Genomic DNA, 25,773 nt, shown 5'->3' on the forward strand with positions numbered 1-25,773 from the left:
TTTGCTAATATGGTAGGCTTCCATTTACAACTATATATAGCAAAACAAATACATTGCATTAAATTCACTGTCATTCTACTTTAATCTAAAGTATAGGCAGGAAGACTATTGGAAGAGTAAGGTGCAACATCTACCAAAAATGGAATTTGCTTTGGTTAAAATAATGCTTTAATAAATAATGATTTAATAAATTCATTGGACATTTCAATGGACCTTTTCACTGCAGTCATTAAAACACGTTTATACTGATTCACTTTTGTGTTTTGATACTTCGGCTTAGGAGACAATTTTCTAAGCTATTGTCAAAGAGGCTAACATTATTTCAATGAGTTTCTGAGCAAGAACTGTCACATATAAAGCAACTTGACAGAATATTATATTAAGAGGTAATCAGCCTTGAAAAATCTCAGCTGAAGATCTAACTAGGTTAATAGATATTGTATGCAAACATTGGGAGAATCACACAGTACAATTTTAATACATTCTTTTTTTCCCCCTCCCACCCCACTCAAAATGCAATGGCTAACTGAGGTGAAACCAGGTTCAGGGGGACAAAAGGAATGTGCAGTGAAACCACCCCCCCTACCTGATAAAAGGGCCCTGGAGAGAGGCTGAAAGATACTGTGCTTAAAGATAAAAGAAGGGACATGCAGTATCTATTTTAAATGAGATAAGAGTGCTTCATCTATCTTGCAGGGAATGAGATAACTTTGTTCCTTTAATCATTATTATTTATTTCTTAAAGCTTAGTCTTTCTCACACCTAAACCTACAGAGCTCAGGCCTTAGGACTCAGTTCTTATGAATAGAGAGAGTTGTCATTCTTAGCAGTAAGCTTGCTAAATAATACTTCTATAAGCCTCCAACTTCACATAGCAGATAAGTTTGTCTCCCCTGACATGACTACATTAATCCACTGAATCAATTTACTTAAGCTGTGCCGTGGAGCAATGCAGCCACGATTTAACTGAACTTAGAAGTACTTTCAAGTCTGTCCCTGTACTGCTTGTACTATGGCTTTCAGTGTCCCATCATAAGTTTTGTCTGGACCTTTAATAACCAACTCAGAAATATTCCCGTTCGGTTTATAGGGTCATGATGCACTAACATCAAAAGAGAATTAAAGAGAATGAACTTAAGCTTTTCTACAAAAATCACACTCATGAGTAAATCGGAAAGAATGGGACCCTTGACTAGACAGAAGAAGCACAAATCACTTTATATTGATAAAATATTTAGGCTGCTTAAGTATTTTTTTAACTAAAGATTTGTTTAGAAAAAACATTTTCAAAATACCTTCTGATTTGCGAGTGTAAGTGGGAATATTCAGAACTGTTACAATGGTCTGAACATTTAGAATTGTTACAAGGGAACAATCAATGACCCACAAGCAATTACCATGCAGCCAAAGCTAATGGAGGCACCCAGTCCAGGTCACAAATTAATGTTGAACTATGACAGAGATGAATGGAGATGTTACTGGTGCCCACTCGAGCAGCAAATCGAAGATCAACGGGATGATAAGTGATACAAGTGATACAAAATTTTATTTGAGGCAGCATAATCTACAATACTATTAATGATAGGATTTCATGCACATCATCCTAACTTCAGCTTCTTTAGTTGAGGTGGGCTTTTAAAGAGATTTGCTTTACTTCTCTAACATATGAACATTCTCAAAGAATAATTATAAAAGTAAGTGTTTGTTTTGCAAACCTTGAAGCTAAATTTCTCCAGGGAAGTCTTCACTAAAGCAAATGCAGTTATGTTAAAGAGAAGGAAGTACCTTATCAATATATGACTATATCTTACTGTACATTTGTCTGGTCAATATGCTGAAGCAGAATATTTTCAGAAATGTATGTAGCCTGTGTTTTTGATTTTAGTAAGTTCAGTCAGGGTTCAGAGATAAGTGGATCTCAAGCAGGCCTCAGAATAAGTAAGATGTCTCAACAAACATAGGGACTCTTAGAAACCTAAGGGAAACCCAAAAAGTTTTAGATAAAAACTACTTAGACTATGTATTTTATGTTTCTGTGGGATAAATATCTAAAGGTTTAAAATCTACAGAATCTCTTATAGTGTAAAAAAAAAGGAGGAAATTTCTCAAATTTCGTTTTCACATTTAACCCATCTTTTAGAAGTTTCAAAATCCATTTTGCCTCAGGATATTTTATTTTTTAAATATGAATAAGTAATTCACCTTTCAAGTATTCCAAATAAGGAAAGAATGGGAATGAAAGTCAAGGGCAGTGGCCTTCAGTTATCTTGGAGCATTTGTTTTGTTCTTCCCCATCCATCCACGTCAGTAACCTCCACAAAGTGGAACTGGCCTACAGGAATTTTGCTTTCACATCCATTAATTCACACTTAAGATGAATGAAGCTATCATAATAGTAATTTCCTTTAGCTCATTAAAATATTAACTATTATTTATTAGGTCCTTATTCTACGTCAAAAGCATTTAAGCATTTCAACCACATTATGATATCAAATTTGATGTAAAGAACACAGCTTTCTCAGGTGCGTGTAATTATTTCCATTTTATAAATATGGAGTCTGACATTAAGAATGATGAAATCATTCTGGCAATAGAGACAACTTGTTGTATTGTCTCGCTGATTTCATATTTACTGTCCTCTGCCACTCAACTGGGCTATATATAATTTATATAAATAGGGCTACTCTTTCGGTATCAGAATGTGTGGAATATGAAAAAATAGTTTTATCTTTAAAATCCCAAGCACCATCTTTAAAATCTCTCTACTAATGATACATATTTAACAATGTGTTATTTATTTCATCAGCTTACATTTCCCCAATTGTAAAATAAGTAAACAGTAAATTCATTGTTTAAAATAAGTAAACAACAAATTCATTTGAGTCCATAATATTCTAAAAATCAAATTTTAAACAAAAATACACTATAAGATACATGCAGATAAATATTATTCTAAATGTCTTGCAGACATTATATATACATGTTTGCTGTATTAACTTGTGACAAACTGTAAAATAAGTAAGCAACTGTGTAAAAATTCATCTTTGTTTTTCCAAAAATATACCAAATGGCAAAGGAATGGTGCTTTGCCCAGTAGTCCAGAGGCCCAAAAGGAACTGGAACGGGAAGTTACAGGTGATTTACAGGAGGTTTTTGCATTGGCCTCTGGGATTTGCCTGTTGAGTTTTGGAAGGAAGGGGCCTAAGCAAGAGGCTCTGAGCTAGTGCAGTCAGGGCCGATGGCAGGAGTAGATTCCTGTCACCAAGCTGGCTGAATCAGAGGCATAAAGATAAAGTCTCTGGAGATCCATTTATTTTCCTTGTAAATCATGATCTTTTCCCTGTGGGTCCTTTTCTAAAAATTGAAGCTTTGAAGATTATGTCCCTGCAAAGCAGATCCAGACTGACCAGCCAAGCAGGTTCAAGACTTTCATAATCATTGAGAATACCACTCACACCTTGCCTTGGGGCATAAATCCTCTAAGGAGCCATCCATAGCCTTCCATCATCTTGGCTATGCTCCTCAGCATTTCTCTGGGGTAGGCTACTAGGGGAACAAAATCAGAAGGAGGTTTCCTCCTTCTGGACTGGAGCAATAGCACAGCAGGTAAGGCATTTGCCTTGCACGCGGCTGACCCGGTTTCAATTACTCTGTCCCTCTTGGAGAACCAAACAAGCTACTGAGAGTATCCTGCCCGCAGGGCAGAGCCTGGCAAGATACCCTTGGTGCATTCAATACGCCAAAAACAGTGACAAGAAGTCTCACAATGGAGACGTTACTGGTGCCCACTTGTGCAAATTGATGAGCAACGGGATGACAGCAACAGTTCCTCTTTCTCTTGGAAGATGACCTGCTACTATGGCTCTATCCTGCTGCCTCTGGTTTTTGTCCCCAGGGGTACTTCACATAGTGTTGACACAAGAGAGGCAGAAGCAGTGGTGGTGGGTCTGTGTTCATCTGCAGCTCCCATGTTCCTCAATAGTTTCAAGAATGAAAATACTGAATAATAAAGATGCTTAGATTCAGAGTTTGAAAACAGAAACGTTTATTGAAAAGTAGAAGAGAAATGACAGAGAGCTCCCCAAGTGGGGAGGGACTTCATATAGGACTTTGGCTTCACTATGGCTCATTTTGTGAGATGTTTATAGCATAAAACCTGTCTTTGGGTGACAGAAAATGCAGGGAATCTAGAGGGGGGTAGGGCTGGCTTGAGTCTTTCCAGCCATCTGCCTCAGGTACTGTCCATTTTGTTAGTCGCCCTGGGAACTTCAGTTCCGGGGTAGAATTTTACCATGAACAGTCATTAACTCCCTATGGATCAGAAAAGTCCAGGGATTTGCAGGGACTCAAAAATGGAGGATGGGCCAGCCAAAAGCGAAACTACTCACAACAGCTGGCAAGGGTAAACTGAGGCCTTCTCTTTCAGTATCAGAATGTGTGCCCAAGAAGATGTTGGTGATGGCTGGCACCGGGGATACCACACCTCAGCCAAAGGCTTCACACCACTCTGGGCAACCTCACCAAAGCCACATTGATACAATTGATGCTACCTCCAGGTCCCACAGATCTTGCACAAGGACCTCCTGTAGGAGACCATGTCCCCGAGGACTCTTATGAGGAATTCACTGCCCATCTAAGGAAGACACACCAAAGTCTGTGTTGCAGAGGAGTCTGGCTCCAGCTGTAGCCATCACAATGTGTTTATACATGAAAAATAAAACAAGAAAGCCAAGGGGGAAATCATTTCTAAGTTTGTTGAGCTATAAGTTTTTTGCCTCAGGGGCCTATTGAACCACTGCACACTTTAACAGTTTTATGCACATTTTTTTTATTTTAGAGATTTTTGACTTCATATGAAGGGCCACCTTAATGTTATCTAAGCTTTCTGTAAAACTAGGTTTCAATTTCTTGTGTATTGAAATACTGTCTACAAATGTTACTGTGAATACATTTCACTCTGGATCTAATCTTTAGAACCCTGCCTAAAATTATGTCCAAACACTGCTGCCATAAAACATTGCTTCTTTTCAATAAGCTAATTTAAGTCTACACCGAGATACCATGTTTCTTCTAACCCTCGGACATAGAACCGAAAGTCTGGTAATGTATTGAGTGCCTCGGAAATACAAAAACAGGTGCTCATATATGATGGTGCTGGCCTAGGAAATTGCTTCCGTCTCTACAGAGGACAAGAGCTTCCTGATGGTGATCATCGCATTGCTGTGTGAACATATGTATCTTTGACCCTGCAAATACTTCTTTGAGTTAATATAACAAATAAATCATAGATATATACATAGAGTTAAAAAACAGAAGTGTATAACAGCATGCCAAGTGCAATAATATTTAAATAAAAAATAAGATAGGAACATCAACCTATCTATCTATCCATATTTCATATATAAAAGATATATTACAATATATGGGCTGGCATGGTAGCACAGCCATAGGGTGTTTGCCTTGCAGGCGGCCAACCCAGGTTTGATACCTCTGCCCTTCTTGGAGAGCCCGGCAAGCTACTGAGAGTATCTTGTCCACACTGCAGAGCCTGGCAAGCTACCCGTGGTATATTTAGTATGCCAAAAACAGTAATAACAAGCTCAAATGCAGATGCTCGAGCAAATCAATGACCAAAGGGATGACAGTGACAGTGATTACTATATATAGATAGAGGGAGGAGAGAGAGACAGAGAGAAAGAGAAAGAAAGAGAGTTGAGGGGGTGGAAATTGGGCCACACCCGGTGGTGTACAGGGCTTATTCCTCTATCTGAGGTAAGGGATCACTCCGGATAGGGCTTGGGAGACCATATGGAGTGCCAGGGATTGAGCCTGAACCTGATTCAGTGTGCAAGTCACAAGCAAGACGTTGTGTTACGTATTTTCTGGAAGAATATGGAAAAAATTGTCAACATTTGTTACTTCTCAGTGGCTGAAAGAAAAAAGGTAGAAGTGAGAAGAGGAAAGATACATATATCTATATAGACAGATATACATATATCTATATAGGCAGATATGAAGACACAACACAGATACATATATGTGTGTATATATGTATATATACACTTTACATACTTCCATTTCATGAATGGTGCAGACAAGAATTCTATGAATTTACAAAAGTACTGTAAAATGTAAATATATATATATACATATATATATATATATTTGCAGCTTTGTTTCTTTGGTACCTCACAACATAGTTTTATTTATGTACCAATTTATGTACTATTTATGTACTAATTCAAATAAATCTAATAAATCCCAGGGATCCAGACAAATTAGAAATGGCTGAACTTTCATCAATGAGAATAACAAATTTCTATTATATCCAATATTTGTATTTCAAATTTTCGATAACATTACCAGGGTCTTCTCTGCTAAATAAAGAGATGTATTCAAATTGTTGCCATACCCTTTTGCACATATTATTTTAGCTATTGTTGCTACCAGGATGGAAATTTTTAGTATGATAGTATGAATTTTGTTTTGTTTTTGTTTTTGTTTTTTCCCTAGGGGTCACACTCACTGGGGCTCAAGGGACCCAGTTTCCTCCAGTGATGATGAGCCCGCGGATAATGGGTCTGATGGTTGAGTGTTTAGCTTCAGCGCTGGGGAGTCTCTTCACCCAGTACTGCCGGGGATGGAACTTGGGGTCTCACACCTTCCAGTCATGAGTTTCAGTGCTTACACTCAGATCTTTGACCCTGATTGTCTATTTTTGAATAAACCATCTCTAACACTAGGAAAGAGTAGCACTGCTTTAAGCCAAGGCTTTAATAGTGCTAAAAACTTGGTTATTTATCTTTATATTCAATATACTTAGTATTTAAATGTATTGGCAATGAAGACAGCTTCTTCTTCTGACTAATGAAATGGATATAAGAAACAAAATACACTACAAACAAGATACAGTGTTATTTAAAAGAGAATCTATATCCATAAGTCACAAAGATTATCTCTAAGCCTAGAACAGAGTGAGTAAAGTAGCTGCCTCTTTGTCTTTTTTCGAATGAAGTAATGGTTTTATCATTACTTGGAAAAAGTAATGAATTATTAATTTATCCTGAAATTGATGGATAATTTTGCACGTATTTGGATTTTTATCTTTCTCCGATGCGCAGACTCTGAAGTCATAGTTAATATCACTTCAGCTATGCTGTTGCAGACATCAACCTAGAAAGCACAAAGAATTCTAAGAAGCAATTATTCATTATGTGCATTTGAAAGCCACAGAATTAGGCAGTTTGCTTGAATGGAAGGAAATCTACTACAGAAAAGCCAAAGCTCATTTTCATGTTTCTGATCATTTGAAGAGTGAAAATCATCAATGATCAAATTCCTTGACCAATTCAGGCTTACATTTTGTTATTTTTAAGAACTTACAGGTTTGACAATGATTTTCTGTGGGTCCCCAGCATCGGCCAGTGCAAGACTTATGGCAACGACCACCTATAAAGCAATGAAAAACACACACGCATTATAACTTGCACTCTTGGAATAGAAGTAACTCCTCAAAAGAAACATTCCTACTCATTTATGGGGATTTTTATGTCACACTAGAGTTTAAATATAACCCATAAAATTCCCACTCAAGTAGCAAAACCTGAATGCCAAATACAGGTGAAGCTGAAGTATAGTGTACTGATATTTAAACTTCACCATTTTATATTAAAAACATGCCCACAAATTCTCCAATAAACACTTATGTTAAATCAATTTCACCTTTTAACTACTAATCATACTTATTCTACTGATCAATTCTACTTGAAATATGTTTAAAAGTACATGATTTACTGATTCCTAGACATATTACGTTAGAAACAAGTTGAAATCTCTGAAAATATGAACATTTTCTCACTGAACATGGGACTGGAGCAATAGTACATCAAGTAGTGTACGTAAGTTGCGCACAGCCAACATGCTTCAACCTCTAGCACCCACATGGTTTCCTGGGCCCACTAGAAGTGATCCTTGAACCCAGAGCCAGCAGTAAGCCCTGAGTACTACAAGATGTGGCCCAAAACAAACAACCCCCAAAATAATCTGAATAAAAACAGTCCAGATCTTTGTAAAAATAAAACAAAACATAAAAATGTAAAACAGGGACTAGAGTTCAGTTACCTTGCATGCAGCCAGCCCTGGTTCAGTTCCTAGCACCACATTTGGCACTCTGTGCCCACTGGCATGATCCCTGAGTTCAGAGCCAGAGCCAGAATAAGCCCCGAACACAGCTGTGTACACCCCGCCTCCCCTAAAAACCTACATTAAAGCAAACAAAAATTTGCCGAATTTCAATTATTCGCTATTTTCTGAAAGTATTTTTATTGACACTACCTTTTTTTTATATATATAAGCATTTATCCTGACAAATTCTAATCCTCTTGTTTATGAAATGGTCTTCATTGCATATTCAACTCAATAAATATAACTGTCCCACACAAACAATGTCATAGCCACACAACAGAAAATATTTGCAGAAGAAATAATGCTTGATGACTTTCTTTGCTGTTTCATAGATTCTAAACTTTTGGGGGCACAAAGCTATGGCATTACAGAAAAGGTTTATTTTAATGAAAAGTTAATATATGGAAATATATTAAAGACTAAACTCCCTTCTCTCTCACCCTTCACTACCTCTCTTCTTTTTCTTCTCTTCTTCTCTCTTATCTCTATCTTCTCTCTCTGTATTTTTCTCTCATCCTCTCTCTTTAAGAAATTGTCTGAGTAAACTTATTATGAGAAATGTTTTCAAAATTAAAGGATAGCTTCAACTGATACATTACCAGGGTGAACTTCACACTTTCCATTAGGGTCAACTCTGATGTAAATGAACAGTACAATGTCCAGATTCATCTAACACTTATTTTCCATTCACCTTCTTAAAACCATCATGATCCTTGCCACAAACGAGTTTATTTAAAGCAATTCTGTTTGTGAGGCATTGTTGCTGACATCACCAGCATATAATATCCTGTCACTCTGCCATCTGTTTATTTAGATCCAAACACATTATAACTGCATAATGCAAACTCATTCTAGCTGACAGGAAAAGAACTCCATCTGGCCTGAACAATATAACTTTAATCAGTGATAATGATAATTATTATTAAAAACCTACTGGAGTTCTTTTGTACAAAGCTAATAAATCTAAATTGATTTATACCAGCGGAAATTAGAAAGGACACTGAGACAAAGTGGGAAAGAGGGAAAAATTTAGGTTCAAATTTTTATAAGAAAGTAGCTAATGTTACTGTGTTCCTTTATGCATGTTGCAAAAATGCTTTACATAGAACCGTTGAGAGGTGTGTTAATGGACAATATCTAAAAGATGATAATTTAATCTATAACTTAATTGTGTTTGGGGTTAATACATTATCTGGTTTACTTCTAAATGGGCAGAGAATTACCATTCTTCTATGGATTATCATTCTTTAACTAGTTTGGAGCTAAAAAAGAAAAACAAAAAGCTAAGAAAAATCAGACACTTTATTTTTATCAATTTTCTCCTGTTCATTGGACTATATATTACTTCATTACTTGCACAGTTTCAATTTACCATCCCAGATCTGATACATTAGTGCTAGATCCAATATATAAAGTCCTATTACTAGAAATTTTGTTTATAGCTCTTGACAAAGTACCATAGCATACTTCACCCTGTTGGGAACAAATATTATAATGCACACACAAAGACAAAGTATAAGTAACTTCATCTTAACTAGCAACATGCCATTATGAGATTTTGCTACAAGTTTTCATTGTGCACTCACCCTCAAACAGAAGCATCTATTAATGCCATAATATGAAGACAACAGGATCAAAGACAGGACTTAAAGTTTTTGCTTTTCATCATAAACGGATGTTGAATCTTGTCGAATGCTTTCTCTGCATCTATTGATCACCAAAATGGGTTTTGGAGGAACTTTCCTCAAGATAGTTGAAGCCATCTACCACAAGCCTACGGCAAGCATTATTCACAATGGAGAAAAACTAAGGGCCCTTCCTCTAAGATCAGGCACAAAACAAGGATGCCCACTCTCACCACTTCTCTTCAATATAGTACTGGAAGTACTTGCGATAGCTGTTAGACAAGAAAAAGAGATCAAGGGAATCCAGATAGGAAAGGAAGAAATCAAACTCTCACTATTTGCAGATGATATGATACTATATCTAGAGGAGCCCAAAGCCTCTACTAAGAAACTCTTAGAAACAATAGACTTATACAGTAAAGTTGCAGGCTACAAAATCAATACGCAAAAATCCATGGCTTTCCTATATACAAACAATGAGGCAGAGGAAAGGGACACGAAAAAAGCAATCCCATTCACAATCGTGCCCCAGAAAATCAAGTAACTCGGAATCAGCTTAACCAAGGATGTAAAAGACCTCTACAAAGAAAACTATAAAATGGTACTCCATGAAATAAAAGAAGACATGAGAAAATGGAAACATATACCTTGCTCATGGATAGGGAGAATCAATATTGTCAAAATGACAATACTCCCCAAAGCATTATACAGATTCAACGCGATCCCTATAAGTATACCCATGCCATTCTTCAAAGAAATGGATCAAGCAATCCTAAAATTCATATGGAACAACAAACGCCCACGGATAGCTAAAACAATTCTTGGGAAAAAGACGATGGGAGGCATCACCCTCCCCAACCTCAAACTTTACTACAAAGCAGTAACAATTAAAACAGCATGGTACTGGAACAAAGGCAGAGCCATAGACCAATGGAACAGGGTGGAATATCCCTACACACAACCCCAAATGTATGATCATCTAATCTTTGATAAGGGAGCAAGAGATGTGAAGTGGAACAAGGAAAGTCTCTTCAACAAATGGTGCTGGAACAACTGAACAACCACATGCAAAAAAATGGGCTTAGACCTTGACCTGACACCATGCACAAAAGTCAGATCAAAATGGATTAAAGACCTCAACATTCGACCACAAACCATAAGGTACATTGAAGACAAGGTCGGCAAAACCCTCCACGATATTGAAGATAAAGTTATCTTCAAAGGTGACACAGAACTAAGCAATCTAGTAAAAACAGAGATCAACAAATGGGACTACATTAAACTAAAAAGCTTCTGCACCGCAAAAGATACAGTGACCAAAATCCAAAGACTATCCACAGAATGGGAAAGGATATTTACACAATACCCATCAGATAAGGGGTTGATATCAATGGTATATAAAGCACTGGTTGAACTCTACAAGAAGAAAACATCCAACCCCATCAAAAAATGGGGCGAAGAAATGAACAGAAACTTTACCAAGGAAGAAATACGAATGGCCAAAAGGCACATGAAAAAGTGCTCTACATCACTAATCATCAGAGAGATGCAGATCAAAACAACCACGAGATACCACCTCACACCACAGAGACTAGCACACATCCAAAAGAACAAAAGCAACCGCTGTTGGAGAGGATATGGGGAAAAAGGGACCCTTCTACACTGCTGGTGGGAATGCCGACTGGTTCAGCCCTTCTGGAAAACAATATGGTCGATTCTCAAAAAATTAGAGGTTGAGCTCCTGTTTAACCCAGCAATACCACTGCTGGGAATATATCCCAGAGAGGCAAAAAAGTATAATCAAAACAACATCTGCACATGTATGTTCATCGCAGCACTGTTTACAATAGCCAGAATCTGGAAAAAACCCGAATGCCCTAGAATGGATGACTGGTTGAGGAAACTTTGGTATATCTTATACAATGGAATACTATGCAGCTGTTAGAAAATAGGAGGTCATGAATTTTTTATTTAAGTGGATGGGCATGAAAAGTTTCATGCTAAGTGAAATGAGTCAGAAAGAGAGAGACAGACATAGAAAGACTGCACTCATCTATGGTATATAGAATAACAGAGTGGGAGACTAACACCCAAGAATTGTAGAAATAAGTACTAGGAGGTTGACTCCATGGCTTGGAGGCTGGCCTCACATTCTGGGGAAAGGGCAACTCAGAGAAGGGATCACCAACTATAATGTAGTCGAAGGCCATGTGGGGGAAGGGAGTTGCGGGCTGAATGAGGGCTAGAGACTGAGCACAGTGGCCACTCAACACCTTTATTGCAAACCACAATAGCTAATTAGAGAGAGAGAACAGAAGGGAATGCCCTGCCACAGTGGCAGGGTGGGGTGGGGGGAGATGGGATTGGGGAGGGTGGGAGGGATGCTGGGTTTACTGGTGGTGGAGAATGGGCACTGGTGAAGGGATGGGTTCCCGAACTTTGTATGAGGGAAGTATAAGCACAAAAGTGTATAAATCTGTTAATGTGCCCTCATGGTGATTCACTAATTAAAAATAAATAAATTAATTTTAAAAAAAGTTTTTGCTTTGCATGTGGCCACCTCCAATTTCATACTGGAACTATATGGTACTCTGAGTACTTCCAGGAGTGACCCCTGAGCACAAAGCAGGGGATAGTCTCAAGCACCAGTGAGGTCTCAAAGCCTCAAACAACTCTCCCACCCATCCACCACGCAAAAATGAAACCAATGATCTGTCACACTGTCGCTCATCGATTTGCTCAAGCGGGCACCAGTAACTCTCCACTGTGAGACTTGTCGTTACTGTTTTTGGCATTTAGAATATGCCAAGGGTAGCTTGTCAGGCTCTGCCGTGTGGATGGGATACTCTTGGTAGCTTGCTGGGCTCTCCGAAAGGGACAGAGGAATCGAACCTGGATCGGCCGTGTGCAAGGATGCCCTACCCGCTGTGCTATTGCTCCAGTCCAAAACTAATGATAATTTTCTTTATATGAGGATTTAATCCGTCATTTATTTCTACCACCTTTAGAAAACAAAGAGGAAAGTCACTTGTCCACATTTAATGATTCAGTTATTTTATTTTTCTAGGTAAATTATGCTTGAACATATACCTCCATGATAGCAATTTTGTTTGCCCTGACATCATTATCTTCAACCCGTAGACCCTTTGTTGTGTCATTTCACTCAAATTTCATTCCAAAATTGTGCAATAGTACTGTGTTTATATTATTTTCACTGAGTTGTTGCAATGAAGTATCAAAATATCTGATGAAAAACTCAGAGTAGAAATGATTCTTTTTTTTTTTTGGTTTTTGGGTCACACCCGGCGATGCACAGGGGTTACTCCTGGCCCTTCACTCAGGAATCACCCTGGTGCGGTGCTCAGGGGACCATATGGGATGCTGGGATTAGAACCCGGGTCGGCCGCGTGCAAGGCAAATGCCCTACCCACTGTGCTATTGCTCCAGCCCCAAGAAATGATTCTTTATAAATACATTCTCCATGCTTTTACGCTTGCAATGCTAGTTCGATTATTATAGATGATTGGATAATACAGTTTTATGGCCTATATCTAAATGCATTTTTCAAATTTGTTTTCAAACTTTCTGCTGGATGAAAATGACAAAAGATGAGCAGGTTGATAAAGACTTTCCATGGAAATAATCTATCTGAAATGGGAAAATTAAAACTTCCTGCAAGCCCTGCCTTATCTTCCTTATATTCAGAATTTCTTGTCAACACTATTTTCATCAGTAATAGAAATTATATTAAGTATGGAAGTTAAATATCAAACTACAATAGATGTGGTTACTATTTTTTTAAAAAACTAGAATTAAAGCTAATTCTTATTTTGAAGAGATAAAGTTTTGACTATACTGTCTACTCTTCCTCTATACTAGGTTTCATCAAAAAAGCCAAGTAATTTTAACAGTCCCTAAACTCAGGAAAAGAGAGATGAATGAAGCCTGCCTGAATTAGGACAGGGTTTCTCAGACTTTTTTCTAAACATATTCTCCTTCTGGGACTGTGTCCTTCCTGTGCCTACTCCAAACTCCACCTACCCATTTTCTAACAACTGATTAGCTCCCTAGTTTTATGCTGTGGACCCCCATTTATATAGTTTTCACCTATGCCCTTCTGGGGACCCACTAAGATACCATATGGGTCCTGTGTGAGAAACACTGAACTAGATCATTTCTAGCATAATGACTTTTTTGCTAATGCTTCGCAGTCTATCTGTTTCTAGTTAAAATGTATTCATGTGGCATCATAAATAAGATCACCCAGAGAATTTTAGTGATGAAGACAAGTATGGTCTTCAAAGGATACTTTGTTATCTCAATATGAAGCAAAAGAAAAGGACTTTAACTATAGTTTGATATCTTACCTGGAACTTCTCTTGAGTCCTCAATTTTCAGGTACCAAATATCTTTGGGAGGACTGATTTCACCAGGACAAGAGGCTGTACATAAACTATTATTTTAGAATACATTACTTGTTCAAACTACTTCTTAAGTAGTATGCTTTTTAAATGGAGATAGGAAAGAAGAGGAATTAAATACTAGCCTACAAAAATGATAGAAATGTTTGTGCACTAAGGTTTTGCTTGTCTCTATTCAAATCTATCCCCATGTTTCTGTCTGCTTGGTCATTAATTTCTCCTATTGGCTTTGATAAATTCTTTGGAAACTACATGAGAAAAAACATGCCACTTTTTAATTTAAAAGTGAAAAAGCTGACATTTCCATTCAGCTTAGTGATAGCATCATTCTTTAAATTAATATTTCCACCTCCTGTCATTGTGACTTAATAAACGAGGTAAAGTAGAAAATAAAATAAGAATTTGAAGTCATATTTCCTTTATGTCATCAGACATTTTAATCTCTGAAAATGTCCTGATTGTTGCTCCACCGCTATATTCGAATTCACAATCACCTGTATTTCAACAATGCAATATTCATGGTAAAAGTGAACAAACATGACTAAGAGCATCTTTTATGCCTGGCCAGCAGATGTAACAGATTCTGATTTCAGTTTTTAGGAACTAGAGTCCTTGAGCCACTTTGATATTTGCAAGAGTCATAAATCCATGGTAGAAGTTTTGCTTGTTTGTGTGACTGTCTGACAGCCGAGAGGGGATTTAGTATGTACCTCTGTACCATTTTCTCTGAGAAATATGCCAGGACAGCTGAAGAGTTACAAAGTATGAAGTCCCTGACAACCATAAAAGATTATATCCTCAAAATGCCTCTAGCTAAAGGCGATGCAGTTACAGCCCTGGATTCTTTTTTCAGTCCATTTAAAATCTGGCAGTCTTGACCTCTTAAAACTACTTTTACTGGGGGAAAAGTAAGAGAATAATATCTGTTTCATGATCAGATAATTCAAAAGAAGAAATATAGGGAAACGGAACATCTGTTAAAAGGACGCTGAGCCAGTCCCTTTTTGTGGTCAGGGGATAAAATATTGAATAGTCAGGACCTTGTTCTCATAGTTATCAAAGATCAGATATAAGGGAAAATAAATAAATACCATAATCACAATATTTTCTAAAATATAGGTAGGCATATAATGAAGAAGAAAGATTTTAAGTTCCACTGAGCTTAAATGATTAGATGCCCAGGAAAGAAGTGAAGGCAAGAAGAATTCCAGGCTCAAAAATTAACCTAATCAGTGATAGCATCACAGATGAGCAAAACTCTTTAGACCATAATGAATTGGGTTGAATCTCTTGGGCAGTTTGTATAATTAGTAGCTGAAGTGCCAACTGATAAAAGTCCTGAAAATCTTCTGCACAGGTCAGTGTTTATTCTGTTCATTTTTTATGAAATTGCTCAAAGTTTTTGCATATTGAAATGAAATGATTTGGCTTGGAGGCAGAAAAGTGTTTGGGGTTATGATTCCCCTCAAAATAGTGATCCCCAAATGAGTAGCTTGTAGAAAATGTCGACTTCACAGTCTGTACTGAGGTACTGGAGTTTCTATTCTTAAAATAACAAGGGATTCTGATGCTGCAGTTTCCAAGGGCAAAATATATACAAGGCATAATTGTTCAGTTTATAACTCAAAACTCTGTTAACATTATGGCCATATTCTGAGACAACCTTAGTGCTGACCAGACGCTTGATAACAAAATGTTCTGAATTAAATCTCTAGGGGCACACTATATGCCAATGCTCATTTCTTAGAAGGAAGGCACACTTCCATAAAATCACATTATTTTTTGTTCTCAGCAGTCCTAAAATGTACATGAGGTTTTTTTTCCACCTTTTCAGCTTTAAGTTATTGTAAAACTCCTCTATGATAGTTAAGGAATAATGATTCAAAAGAACTCTGTATTAGTAGGATTTTACTATGGCTCTGTTGTATGAAACTGCTTTTTGTTATCAGATGTTAATACTCCCCCCCCCATTGTTTTTGTCTGGCAGTTCTCATTGTCATGTGTTTATTCATTTTCCCACTTTTGTTATGTAAATCAACCTCACAGTTTTCCTCCAGTCCCAATTAAATCTTCCTATCTTGCCTATGATTTGAATACTATTTATTGAAAGGGAAGCCTTAAAACCTTAACATAATTCACTGTTTAGGAAAAGATGGAATATTGTTTTTACTACCTAGGAATGACAAACTTGATTTTTTAAATTATTTTTTAATAGGTGGATTATTTTAAGTTAGCAGTACATGACAGTCCGAACAGTTAAAATATTTTAAATAATGAAAAATTATCGTCATTGAACTTGATTTTTCTACAAGCATCATCATCTACTGTCAAACATTCTACCATGGAAGAATTTAGAGTAGCATTCATACTCAGATGATCAAAATTAATTTTGAAGAGAAGTGTGAGATATGCCAACTTTAGTCTGAATCACTGCTTTCAGTTATTTCCGTGGAGTCTCTTCTCCCTACTGCTCACCTGTTGGCTGACAGAATACACATCTCCCTCAGAACCACCTATGAAAGGATCTCATACAGTTAATGAACTGACCAGTTAATATGGCATACAAAAACATGTGCAAAGGTTTGAAAGCAATTAGCCTACTTAGCAAAATTCCATTCTTTCCCTCTGGGGCACTCTGATAATACAAATCCAACTACAGGAAAAATGAGCGTGGTAGAAACCCCCAGGTGCAAACAGAAAGCTAGACAGGGTGAGGTGAGAAACAGGTGATACACATTCTTCCAAAAAGAAATGCACATTAACTAAATATATTTTATTTTTTGTCGAACATAAAAAGCTTATACAATGCTATTATTTTACTGTTCCATGTATTCTATAGTCTTTTGAGCACACCTTCAAAGTCTAGACAGCTATAATCAGTAGAAAATAAAATTTCAAAGAAAATGATAGAAAAGGGACTAAATGCTATAAGAAAGAATCATGCAATCAATAACACAAAATGGCTTAAATTATAGGGAAGGATTATATTTTCCCAGAAAAACTAAAAGCTTACATAGTTGATACTGTCAAGCATTCATTCCTAATCAAATAATTAGATGGCATTAATTATCACTGCTTATAGCTGGTAGCACCAAGTAGAATTTAGAAATTCTACCAACTGTGGAATAGAATAAATTCCACTCAATGACAAACACTTTTCTGAATATATAAATAAAGGTTGGCACAATCTAGAAAACCTTTAGTAGACAGTGAGATTTGTTGTTATTTGAAATAAACTACAATGAGAAGATGATAGAAAAGTTGATAAGTACTGAGGATAAATCTGAAAATTAACCACAAGAGCTTCCTCCACAGAGGAGTCAATCTAAATTCAAAACTTTTTTAACTGTGGGCACACTTTTTAAAAATTACAGAGGGCAGGAGATATAGTAATGCATGTGGCTGACCTGGGTTCAATCCCCAATACCACAAATGGTACCCCAAGCCCTGCCAAGCGTGATCTCTGAGCACAGAGTCCAGAGAAAGCTGTGAGCATAGCTGTGTGTGGCCCAAAAACATTTTAAAAAATATTATAGTTCAGGCAATGTGTTCCCAATGGTGTCGGCATTCACTGTCTTGGTGTTCTCAGTCACCGCATTTCACTACCACCAAACGGTCTGAGATTCCATAGCCATGGCCCAGTGGGGTCCTACCAGACCAGCTACCACACCCCTTCTGAAATTCTGTCTGTATTCCAGGACCCAGACTTCTTTGGGTCATTTGACATTATCTATTGGCTTGTTCATTCCCCTGTATACCTCAGATGAGAGAGATCATCTGATCTTTGTTTTTGGCAAATATCACTTAACATGATGCCCACCAGTTCCATGGGAAAGCTTTTTAAAGTGTGTTTTAAAATATTTTTTATGATTATTAGTGAATATTTTATTTTTAATATCTATTTTATATACCTATATGCCCAATGTTACAGAAAATTTTCTTAGGTTAAATGGAGTTGTGAGAAATATTTTCAGATGCTCTGATCTGAATCACATGTCCTCAGAGATCTGCAAGGCACAATTCCTTCAGACACACCAGTGGTCCTTCCATGAACTTTTTAAGCACAACAGATACAGATATGTAAATATACGCACAATTCTTATAAAATACACATTCATGCACTTATGTACTCAGTTAATCCTCATATAATTCCAATAGGCTGACATCCTCCAAAGCTTGCATTTCCAGCCCAGATCCTGTAGCTCATAGGCTTTATGCATTTTGATTTTGGTTTTCTTTACCCACATTAGCAATGCTCAAGGATTACTCCTGGCTCTGCACTCAGGAATTACACCCGAGGGTGCTTGGAAAGCCAAATTGGATGCCTGGGATCAAACCTGGGCTGGCTATGTGCAAGGCAAGGGCCTTATCTGCTGCAATATCTCTCCAGCTCTATAGGTTTATACTTTCAGCTGCTAACTCTATGTCTTACTATATATATATATATGTATATATATATGTATATATATATATATGAACTGGAGCAATAACACAGCAGTAGGGCGTTTGCCTTGCACGTGGCCGACCTGGGTTTGATTCCTCCATTCCTCTAGTAGAGCCCAGCAAGCTAACGAGAGTATCCTGCCCACATGGCAGAGCCTGACAAGCTACCTGTAGCATATTTGATATGCCAAAAACAGTAACAACAAGTCTCACAATGGAGACGTTACTGGTGCCCACTCAAGCAAATAGATTAACAACAGGATAACAGTGCTACCGTGCTACTATATATCTCCATCTGTACAAATTATAAATATTTGAATATTTACATGTCCACAATTTAATTGTTGGTCATATCATTCCAACACCCTGCAAAAAAATGGTTTAACACTTTCCCCATCTATCAAATTAGATTAGCTTTAAAAGTCCCATTAAACTTTCCTATCTCTCAAAGCAAAAATGCAATCTCTTTTTTTTTATTAGTGAATCAGCATGAGGGTACAGTTACAGATTTACATATTTTTGTGCTTGTGTTTCAGTCATACAATGCTCAAATACCCAGCCCTCCACCAGTGCCCATTCTCCACCACTGATGATCCCAGTATCCCTCCCACCTCCCCTTCATTCCCCCCCCACCCCACATTGCCTCTGTGGCAGGGTATTCCCTTTTGTTCTCTCTCTCCTTTTGGGTGCTGTGGTTTGCAGTAGAGATACTGAGTGGCCATCATGTTCAATCTATAGTCTACTTCCAGCCGATTCCAAGCGGGTCCTCCAACCACACTTTATTTGGTGTTCCCTTCCCTATCTGAGCTGCCTTTTCCCCCAAAATGTGTGGCTGGTTTCCAAGCCCTCTAGCAAACCTCCTGGTACTTTTCTCTACTATTCTTAGGTGTTAGTCTCCCATTCTGTTATTTTACATTCCACAGATGAGTGCAATCTTTCTATGTCTATCTATCTTTTTCTGACTCATTTCACTTAGCATGATACTTTCCATGTTGATCCACTTATATGCAAAATTCATGACTTCATCTTTTCTAACAGCTGCATAGTATTCCATGTGTAGATGTGCCCAAGTTTCTTTACCAGTCATCTATTCTCGGGCACTCAGGATTCTGGCTATTGTAAACAGTGATGCAATGAACATACAAGTACAGATGTCAATTTGACCATACTTTTTTGCCTCTGCTGGGTCAAATGGGAGCTCAGTTTCTATTTGAGAATCATCCATATTGTTTTCCAAAAGGGCTGAACCAGTCAGCATGCCAACCAGCAGTGTAGAAAGGTCCCTTTCTCCCCACATCCATGCCGACAGCAGTTGCTTCTGTTCTTTTGGTTGCGTTCCAGTCTCTGTGGTGTGAGGTGGTATCTCCTAGTTTTGATCTGCATCTCCCTGATGATTAGTGGTGAAGAGCATTTTTTCATGTACCTTTTGGCCTTCGTATTTTTTTACTTGAGAAAGCGTCTGTTCATTTCTTCACCCCATTTTCTGAAGGGGTTGGATATTTTCTTCTTGTAGAATTCAACCAGTGCCTTATATATCCTTGATATCAACCCCTTATCAGATGGGTATTGAGTGAATATTCTTTTCTATTCTGTAGATTGTCTTTTTATTCTGGTCATTGTATCTTTCATGGTGCAGAAGCTTCTTAGTTTAATATGGTCCCATTTGTTAATTCCTGTTTCCACTTGGTTGTTCAGTTGTGTATCATCTTTGAAGATACTTTTAGCTTCAATATCGTGGATGGTTTTGCCAACCTTGTCTTCAATGTACCGTATGGATTATGGTCTGATATTGAGGTCTTTAATCCATTTTGATCTGACTTTTGTGCATGGTGTAGGGCCTTTCCTCTAAGATCAGGGACAAGACAAGGATATCTACTCTTACCACTTCTGTTCAATATACTACTGGGAGTACTTGCAATAGTGATTAGGCAAGAAAAAGATATTAAGCATTCAGATAGAAGAGGAAGAAATCAAACTCTCACTATTTGCAGATGATATGACACTATATCCAGAGAATCCTAAAGCCTCTACCAAAAAACTCTTAGAAACAATAGACATACAGTAAATCTGCAGGCTATAAAATCAATACCCAAGAGTCTATGGCCTTCCTATATGCAAATAATGAGACAGAGGAAAGCAACATGAAAAAAGCAATCTCGTTTGCAATTGTGCCCCAGAAAATCAAGTACCTCAGAACCAGCTTAACTAAGGAGGCAAAGGACCTCTACAGAGAAAACTATAAAACGCTACTCTATGAAATAAAAGAGGACATGAGGAAATGAAAGCATATGCCCTGCTCATGGATAGGGAGAATCAACATTGTCAAAATGGCAGTACTCCCCAAATCATTATACAGATTCAATGCGATCCCTATAAAGGTACCCATGAAATTCTTCAAAGAAATGGATCAAGCAATCCTGAAATTCATATGGAACAACAATTGCCATGAATAGCTAAAGCAATTCTTAGGAAAAAGACAATGGGAGGCATCACTCTCCCCAACCTCAAATTCTACTACAAAGCAGTAACAATTAAAACAGCATGATACTGGAACAAAGGCAGAGCCAGAGATCAACAGAACAGGGTGGAATATCCCTACACACAACCCCAAATGTATGATCATCTAATCTTAGATAAGGGAGCAAGAAATGTGAAGTGGAGCAAGGAAAGACTCTTGAACAAATGGTGCTGGCACAACTGGACAACCACATGCAAAAGAATGTGCTTAGACCTTGACCTAATACCATGCAAAAAAATGGAATCTCTTAACATCATTTTTTGGTCAGATAGGAACAGGGAGTGGAGATTGGACCACACCTAGGGCCAAACTGGGCCTTTAAAGTGATCCCAGCTCTGTGGGGGATCTCTTAGAATCCTCTCCTAAGGGGCCATTGGTTGGCTACATGCAATCAACTGTTAACCCCTTTATTATCTCTTGGATCTGGAAGGGAGTACTTAAGGGGCTGAAAGATCCTATAATACTTGGTTCTCTCCTACTTCCCTTAAAATCTATCTCCCACTATTGTCTTATTGGGTCACTCCTTTCACTCTCATTTTCTGATCTTTCAAGACTACACAAAACACACTTTCCACAAAAGACCCCTCTGTTTTTCATTCTAGATTCCTATTTTTCTAATAATCATTATCCAATAGTTCAGCTGCTAACATGCTTTATACAGATGCTACCTTTAGGGGAGATCTTCTCTGACGTTCACTGTTGTGAAATGTGCTAGACGGGCTTTCTAAATTTAATTATAAAATGTGTTCGAATGTATAAGATGAACAAAATGCATGATATATAAAAAATAAAATAAATATCACCTGAAAAAATTGTATAGAGACATTAAATGAATATATGTATATATTATATATAATTGTTTAATAATCTATATAGCCTCGTGGCCTGCCAAATAATTAGCAGCTCACAAAACTGTATAGATCATCTAAATATTTTCAGGTGATATTAAATACATTGGATTTTTATTTGTCGGTGGAATTTCCTTCAATAAAATATAAATACCATAATGTATTTAGTCATTTGTTTTTTCCTGTGGAATATTTTTCTGGTATATGTAGGAGATCAACATATATTTTAAATGAAAACACTAAGATATCACAAGTTACATGTAATCTTTTTATATTTGTAGTTCATAAAAAATAATTTGGAATCAGAAAGAACATCATCCTGTCTTTATTTTCTTTTGAAAAATACTATCAGGAACTGGAAGAATTGTGTGCATTTTAAAATGATTGACACATATATCAGAACCTTTGATAAAAGGATTGATGCATTGGTTGGCCTATATTTATGTGCAAATTCTCAGTGTGCTGAAGGCCTCTGTACATATCTATTATATTTGGCCTTTCAGTCACTGAATTGAGCAAAATAATTGAAAGATGTAGATGTTTACCATATTTGCAAATCACACAAATCTGAAGAGGTAACAATTGCTCATGTATAGGACAACTATTCATATTTCAAAAGCATGCAGTACATAAAATCATTAGTCAAATATATGAATATAAAATATAATAGGATCAATAAAGTTGCTGCATTTTTGGTTGTGAAATGGTATTTTATGTGAGTATCAATGCATAGGCACATTTAAATTGTTCATGAGACCAGTATCAATTTTAGTAGTCATACTATACCTATCTGTTTTATTCTCAGGAAGTTGAGTCTGCTTTATATATTTTCTATATTCTATAATACATATAATATAATACAATAATATATAAATGTATATACCACCTTCTTTATACATTTTAATTAAGTTTCCCTTCTTTATACATGTTAATTAAGTTATTAAATTTTATATAAATATGATTTATACTGCATTAGCCAATTAATACATAATAAGTAGTCTAATCACTTTGTCTACCATTTATTGAGCACTTTCACACTTGAATTCATAGACTAAATGCAGTAAAATAGTATCTCACTTAATATACACACAATTCTTTTTTCTTTAATTTTTATTAGTAAATCACCGTGGGGTACAGTTACAAACTTATGAACTTTCATGTTTATATTTAGTTTACATCCCTCCACCAGTGCCCATTCTCCTCCATCAATGTTTCCAGTATCCCTCCAACCACCCCCACCCCAACCTCCACCACCCCCCCCCTGCCTCTGCGGCAGGGCATTCCCTTTTGTTCTCTCTCCTGTTGGATGTTGTAGTTTGCAATAGAGGTATTGAGTGGCCATCATGTTTGGTCTATAGTCCACTTTTGGTACTCAGCTTTCAACCCAAGTGGGTCCTCCCAACATTCTCTACTAGGCGTTCCCTTCTCTGTCTCTGCTGCCTTTTCCCCCAGCATATGAGGCCAGTTTCCAAGCTGTGGGGCAGACCTCCTGGTTTCAATCTCTACTACTCTTGGGTGTTAGTGTCTCATCTTGCTACTTTATATTCCACATATGAGTGCGATTTTTCTATGTCTGTCTCTTTCTTTCTGACTCATTTCACTCAACATGACACTCTCCATGTTGATCCACTTATAGGCAAATTTCATGACTTCATGTTTTCTAACAGCTGCATAGTATTCCCTTGTGTAGATATACCAAAGCTTTTTTAACCAGTTATCTGATTTTGGGCACTATGTTTTTTTTTCCAGATTTTGGCTATTGTAAATAGTGCTGCAATGAACATAAAAATGCAGATGTCATTTCTACTATACCTTTTTGTCTCTCCGGGATACTTTCCCAGGAGTGGTATTGCTGGGTCAAATGGGAGCTCAATTTCTAATTTTTTGAGAATCGTCCATATTGTTTTCCAAAAGGGCTGAACTAGTTGGCATTCCCACCAGCAGTGAAGGAGAGTCTCTTTCTCCCCACACCCGCACCAACACTGGTTGCTTTTTTTTTTGGATGAATATACACACAATTCTTATGCATACCATTAGTCATCCCATTTTCTAGGTTAAAAAATAGCATTCTTTAAGTGAAATTAGGAACTCGTCCCTTTATAGCACATGTTCCATTTTTTATATACATATATATATCATGCTTGGTCATTAAAAATGTTTGTATATTTTTGTTTGTCTCAAGTTGGACTGGAGCGATAGCACAGCGGGTAGGGTGTTTATCTTGCATGCAGCTGGCCTGGGTTCGATTCCTCTATTCCTCTCAGAGAGCCTGGCAAGCTACTGAGAGTATCCCACCAGCAGAGCAGAGCCTGGTAAGCTATTTGTGGTGCATTCTATATTTTCAAAGTAAATGCTTCAGACCCCGCAGGATACTCAGCTAAGAGTATCGAGGGGCCAGGGGCGCCAAGAGACAAGGGGTGGGGATGGGTGGTATATACATTTATACACTGCAAAGAATTTCTATTGTGGATTTTATAATGACTACCTTATCACTTAATGTTTTTTAAACTTCACTCATTTTTTGGTTTGTTTTTTGTTTTTTTTCTTTTGCTTTTTGGGTCACACCCGGCGGCGATGTTCAGGGCTGACTCCTGGCTCTGCACTCAGGAATCACCCCTGGTGGTGTTGGGGGTACTATATGGGATGCTGGGAATCGAACACTGGTCGGCCGCGTGCAAGGCAAATGCCCTACCCGCTGTACTATCACTCCAGCACCGAACTTCACTCGTTTTTTAAAAATAATTTTTTATTATGAGAACATTAAATATCTAGTTTCTTAATTGTAAAGTCTGTGATGCAGTATCACTGGCTATAATTCTGTACGGTATATTAACTGTCCAAACTCATTTCTATTGTATAAGCTCATTTTTCCTCAAGTATTCCATCATAACATACTATGTTTCACTTAAATATCTTTTATTATCTGTCTACCCCTATATATAATTTACATTGTTTGAATAAAGGATTTTTGTTTTAGTCATCTCTTAAATTTAGCTCGATAAATACCACCTTATATTTAGCATAAGCTCAGATCTACTAGTAATCTAGAGTATTGAGTACTTAGATAAAATGTTGTCTTTGAGTAAATCTCCTAGAACTTTCTCTGAATGAAGTGTATTACATCTGTTCATTGTTTATGGGAATGTTCAGTGACACCTATGTGTAATTTCTACCCCTCACCCTCCATGCTTTCTTTATAACTAATGCTGAAGACTTGAATAAATGGCCAATGATTACCAACCAGCCTGGTGTTCCCCCCTTCTTCCTTCATTTGTCCCTCTCTGTACAGTGATTCAGGCCCCATTTGTCCCTTTCTTTATGGTGATTCAGCACCATAGGGCTACCAAAGTGGGTCAGTGACACGCAAGAACAGTGACACTACCCCTAAACTCATTCTCTTCCACCTTTTTCTCTTTCTCTCTATCCTAAACCCCTCTGCCTTTCCTCTATCAAAACCTCATCACTCTCTATCCTCCACCATTGTATCAATACTATGCCATTTATTAGCTGACATTTCGCAGCATATTTGTGATAGTATCTAGTTCTTTGGCTAAATAGTTCTTTGACAATCTATTCTTTTTATTTCATCACATATTCTAAAGGGTGCATTGCAACATTCTAAAAACACTCTCTCTGTGTGTGTGTGTGTGTGTGTGTGTGTGTGTGTGTGTGCAACAGAAGATCTCTGAGCTGGAAAGATCAGGTTCACAGATAGAGAAGTTTTCAGCAAGTGG

The 25,773-nt window shown here is 37.4% G+C and overlaps 1 protein-coding gene across 5 annotated transcripts in view; it reads right to left on the reverse strand.

Moving 5' to 3' along the window:
- ERBB4 (erb-b2 receptor tyrosine kinase 4) overlaps positions 1-25,773 on the reverse strand; it is a 1,184,587-nt gene that overhangs the window by 350,737 nt on the left and 808,077 nt on the right. For all 5 annotated transcript variants that reach the window (XM_004601330.2, XM_055119903.1, XM_004601331.3 and 2 more), the window contains exon 5: positions 7,384-7,449. In XM_004601330.2, the coding sequence (XP_004601387.2) occupies positions 7,384-7,449 (66 nt within the window). The remainder of the gene's footprint in view (positions 1-7,383; positions 7,450-25,773) is intronic.

The sequence above is a fragment of the Sorex araneus genome, chromosome X (assembly GCF_027595985.1).
Source record: "Sorex araneus isolate mSorAra2 chromosome X, mSorAra2.pri, whole genome shotgun sequence".
Classification (NCBI taxonomy): Eukaryota; Metazoa; Chordata; class Mammalia; order Eulipotyphla; family Soricidae; genus Sorex; species Sorex araneus.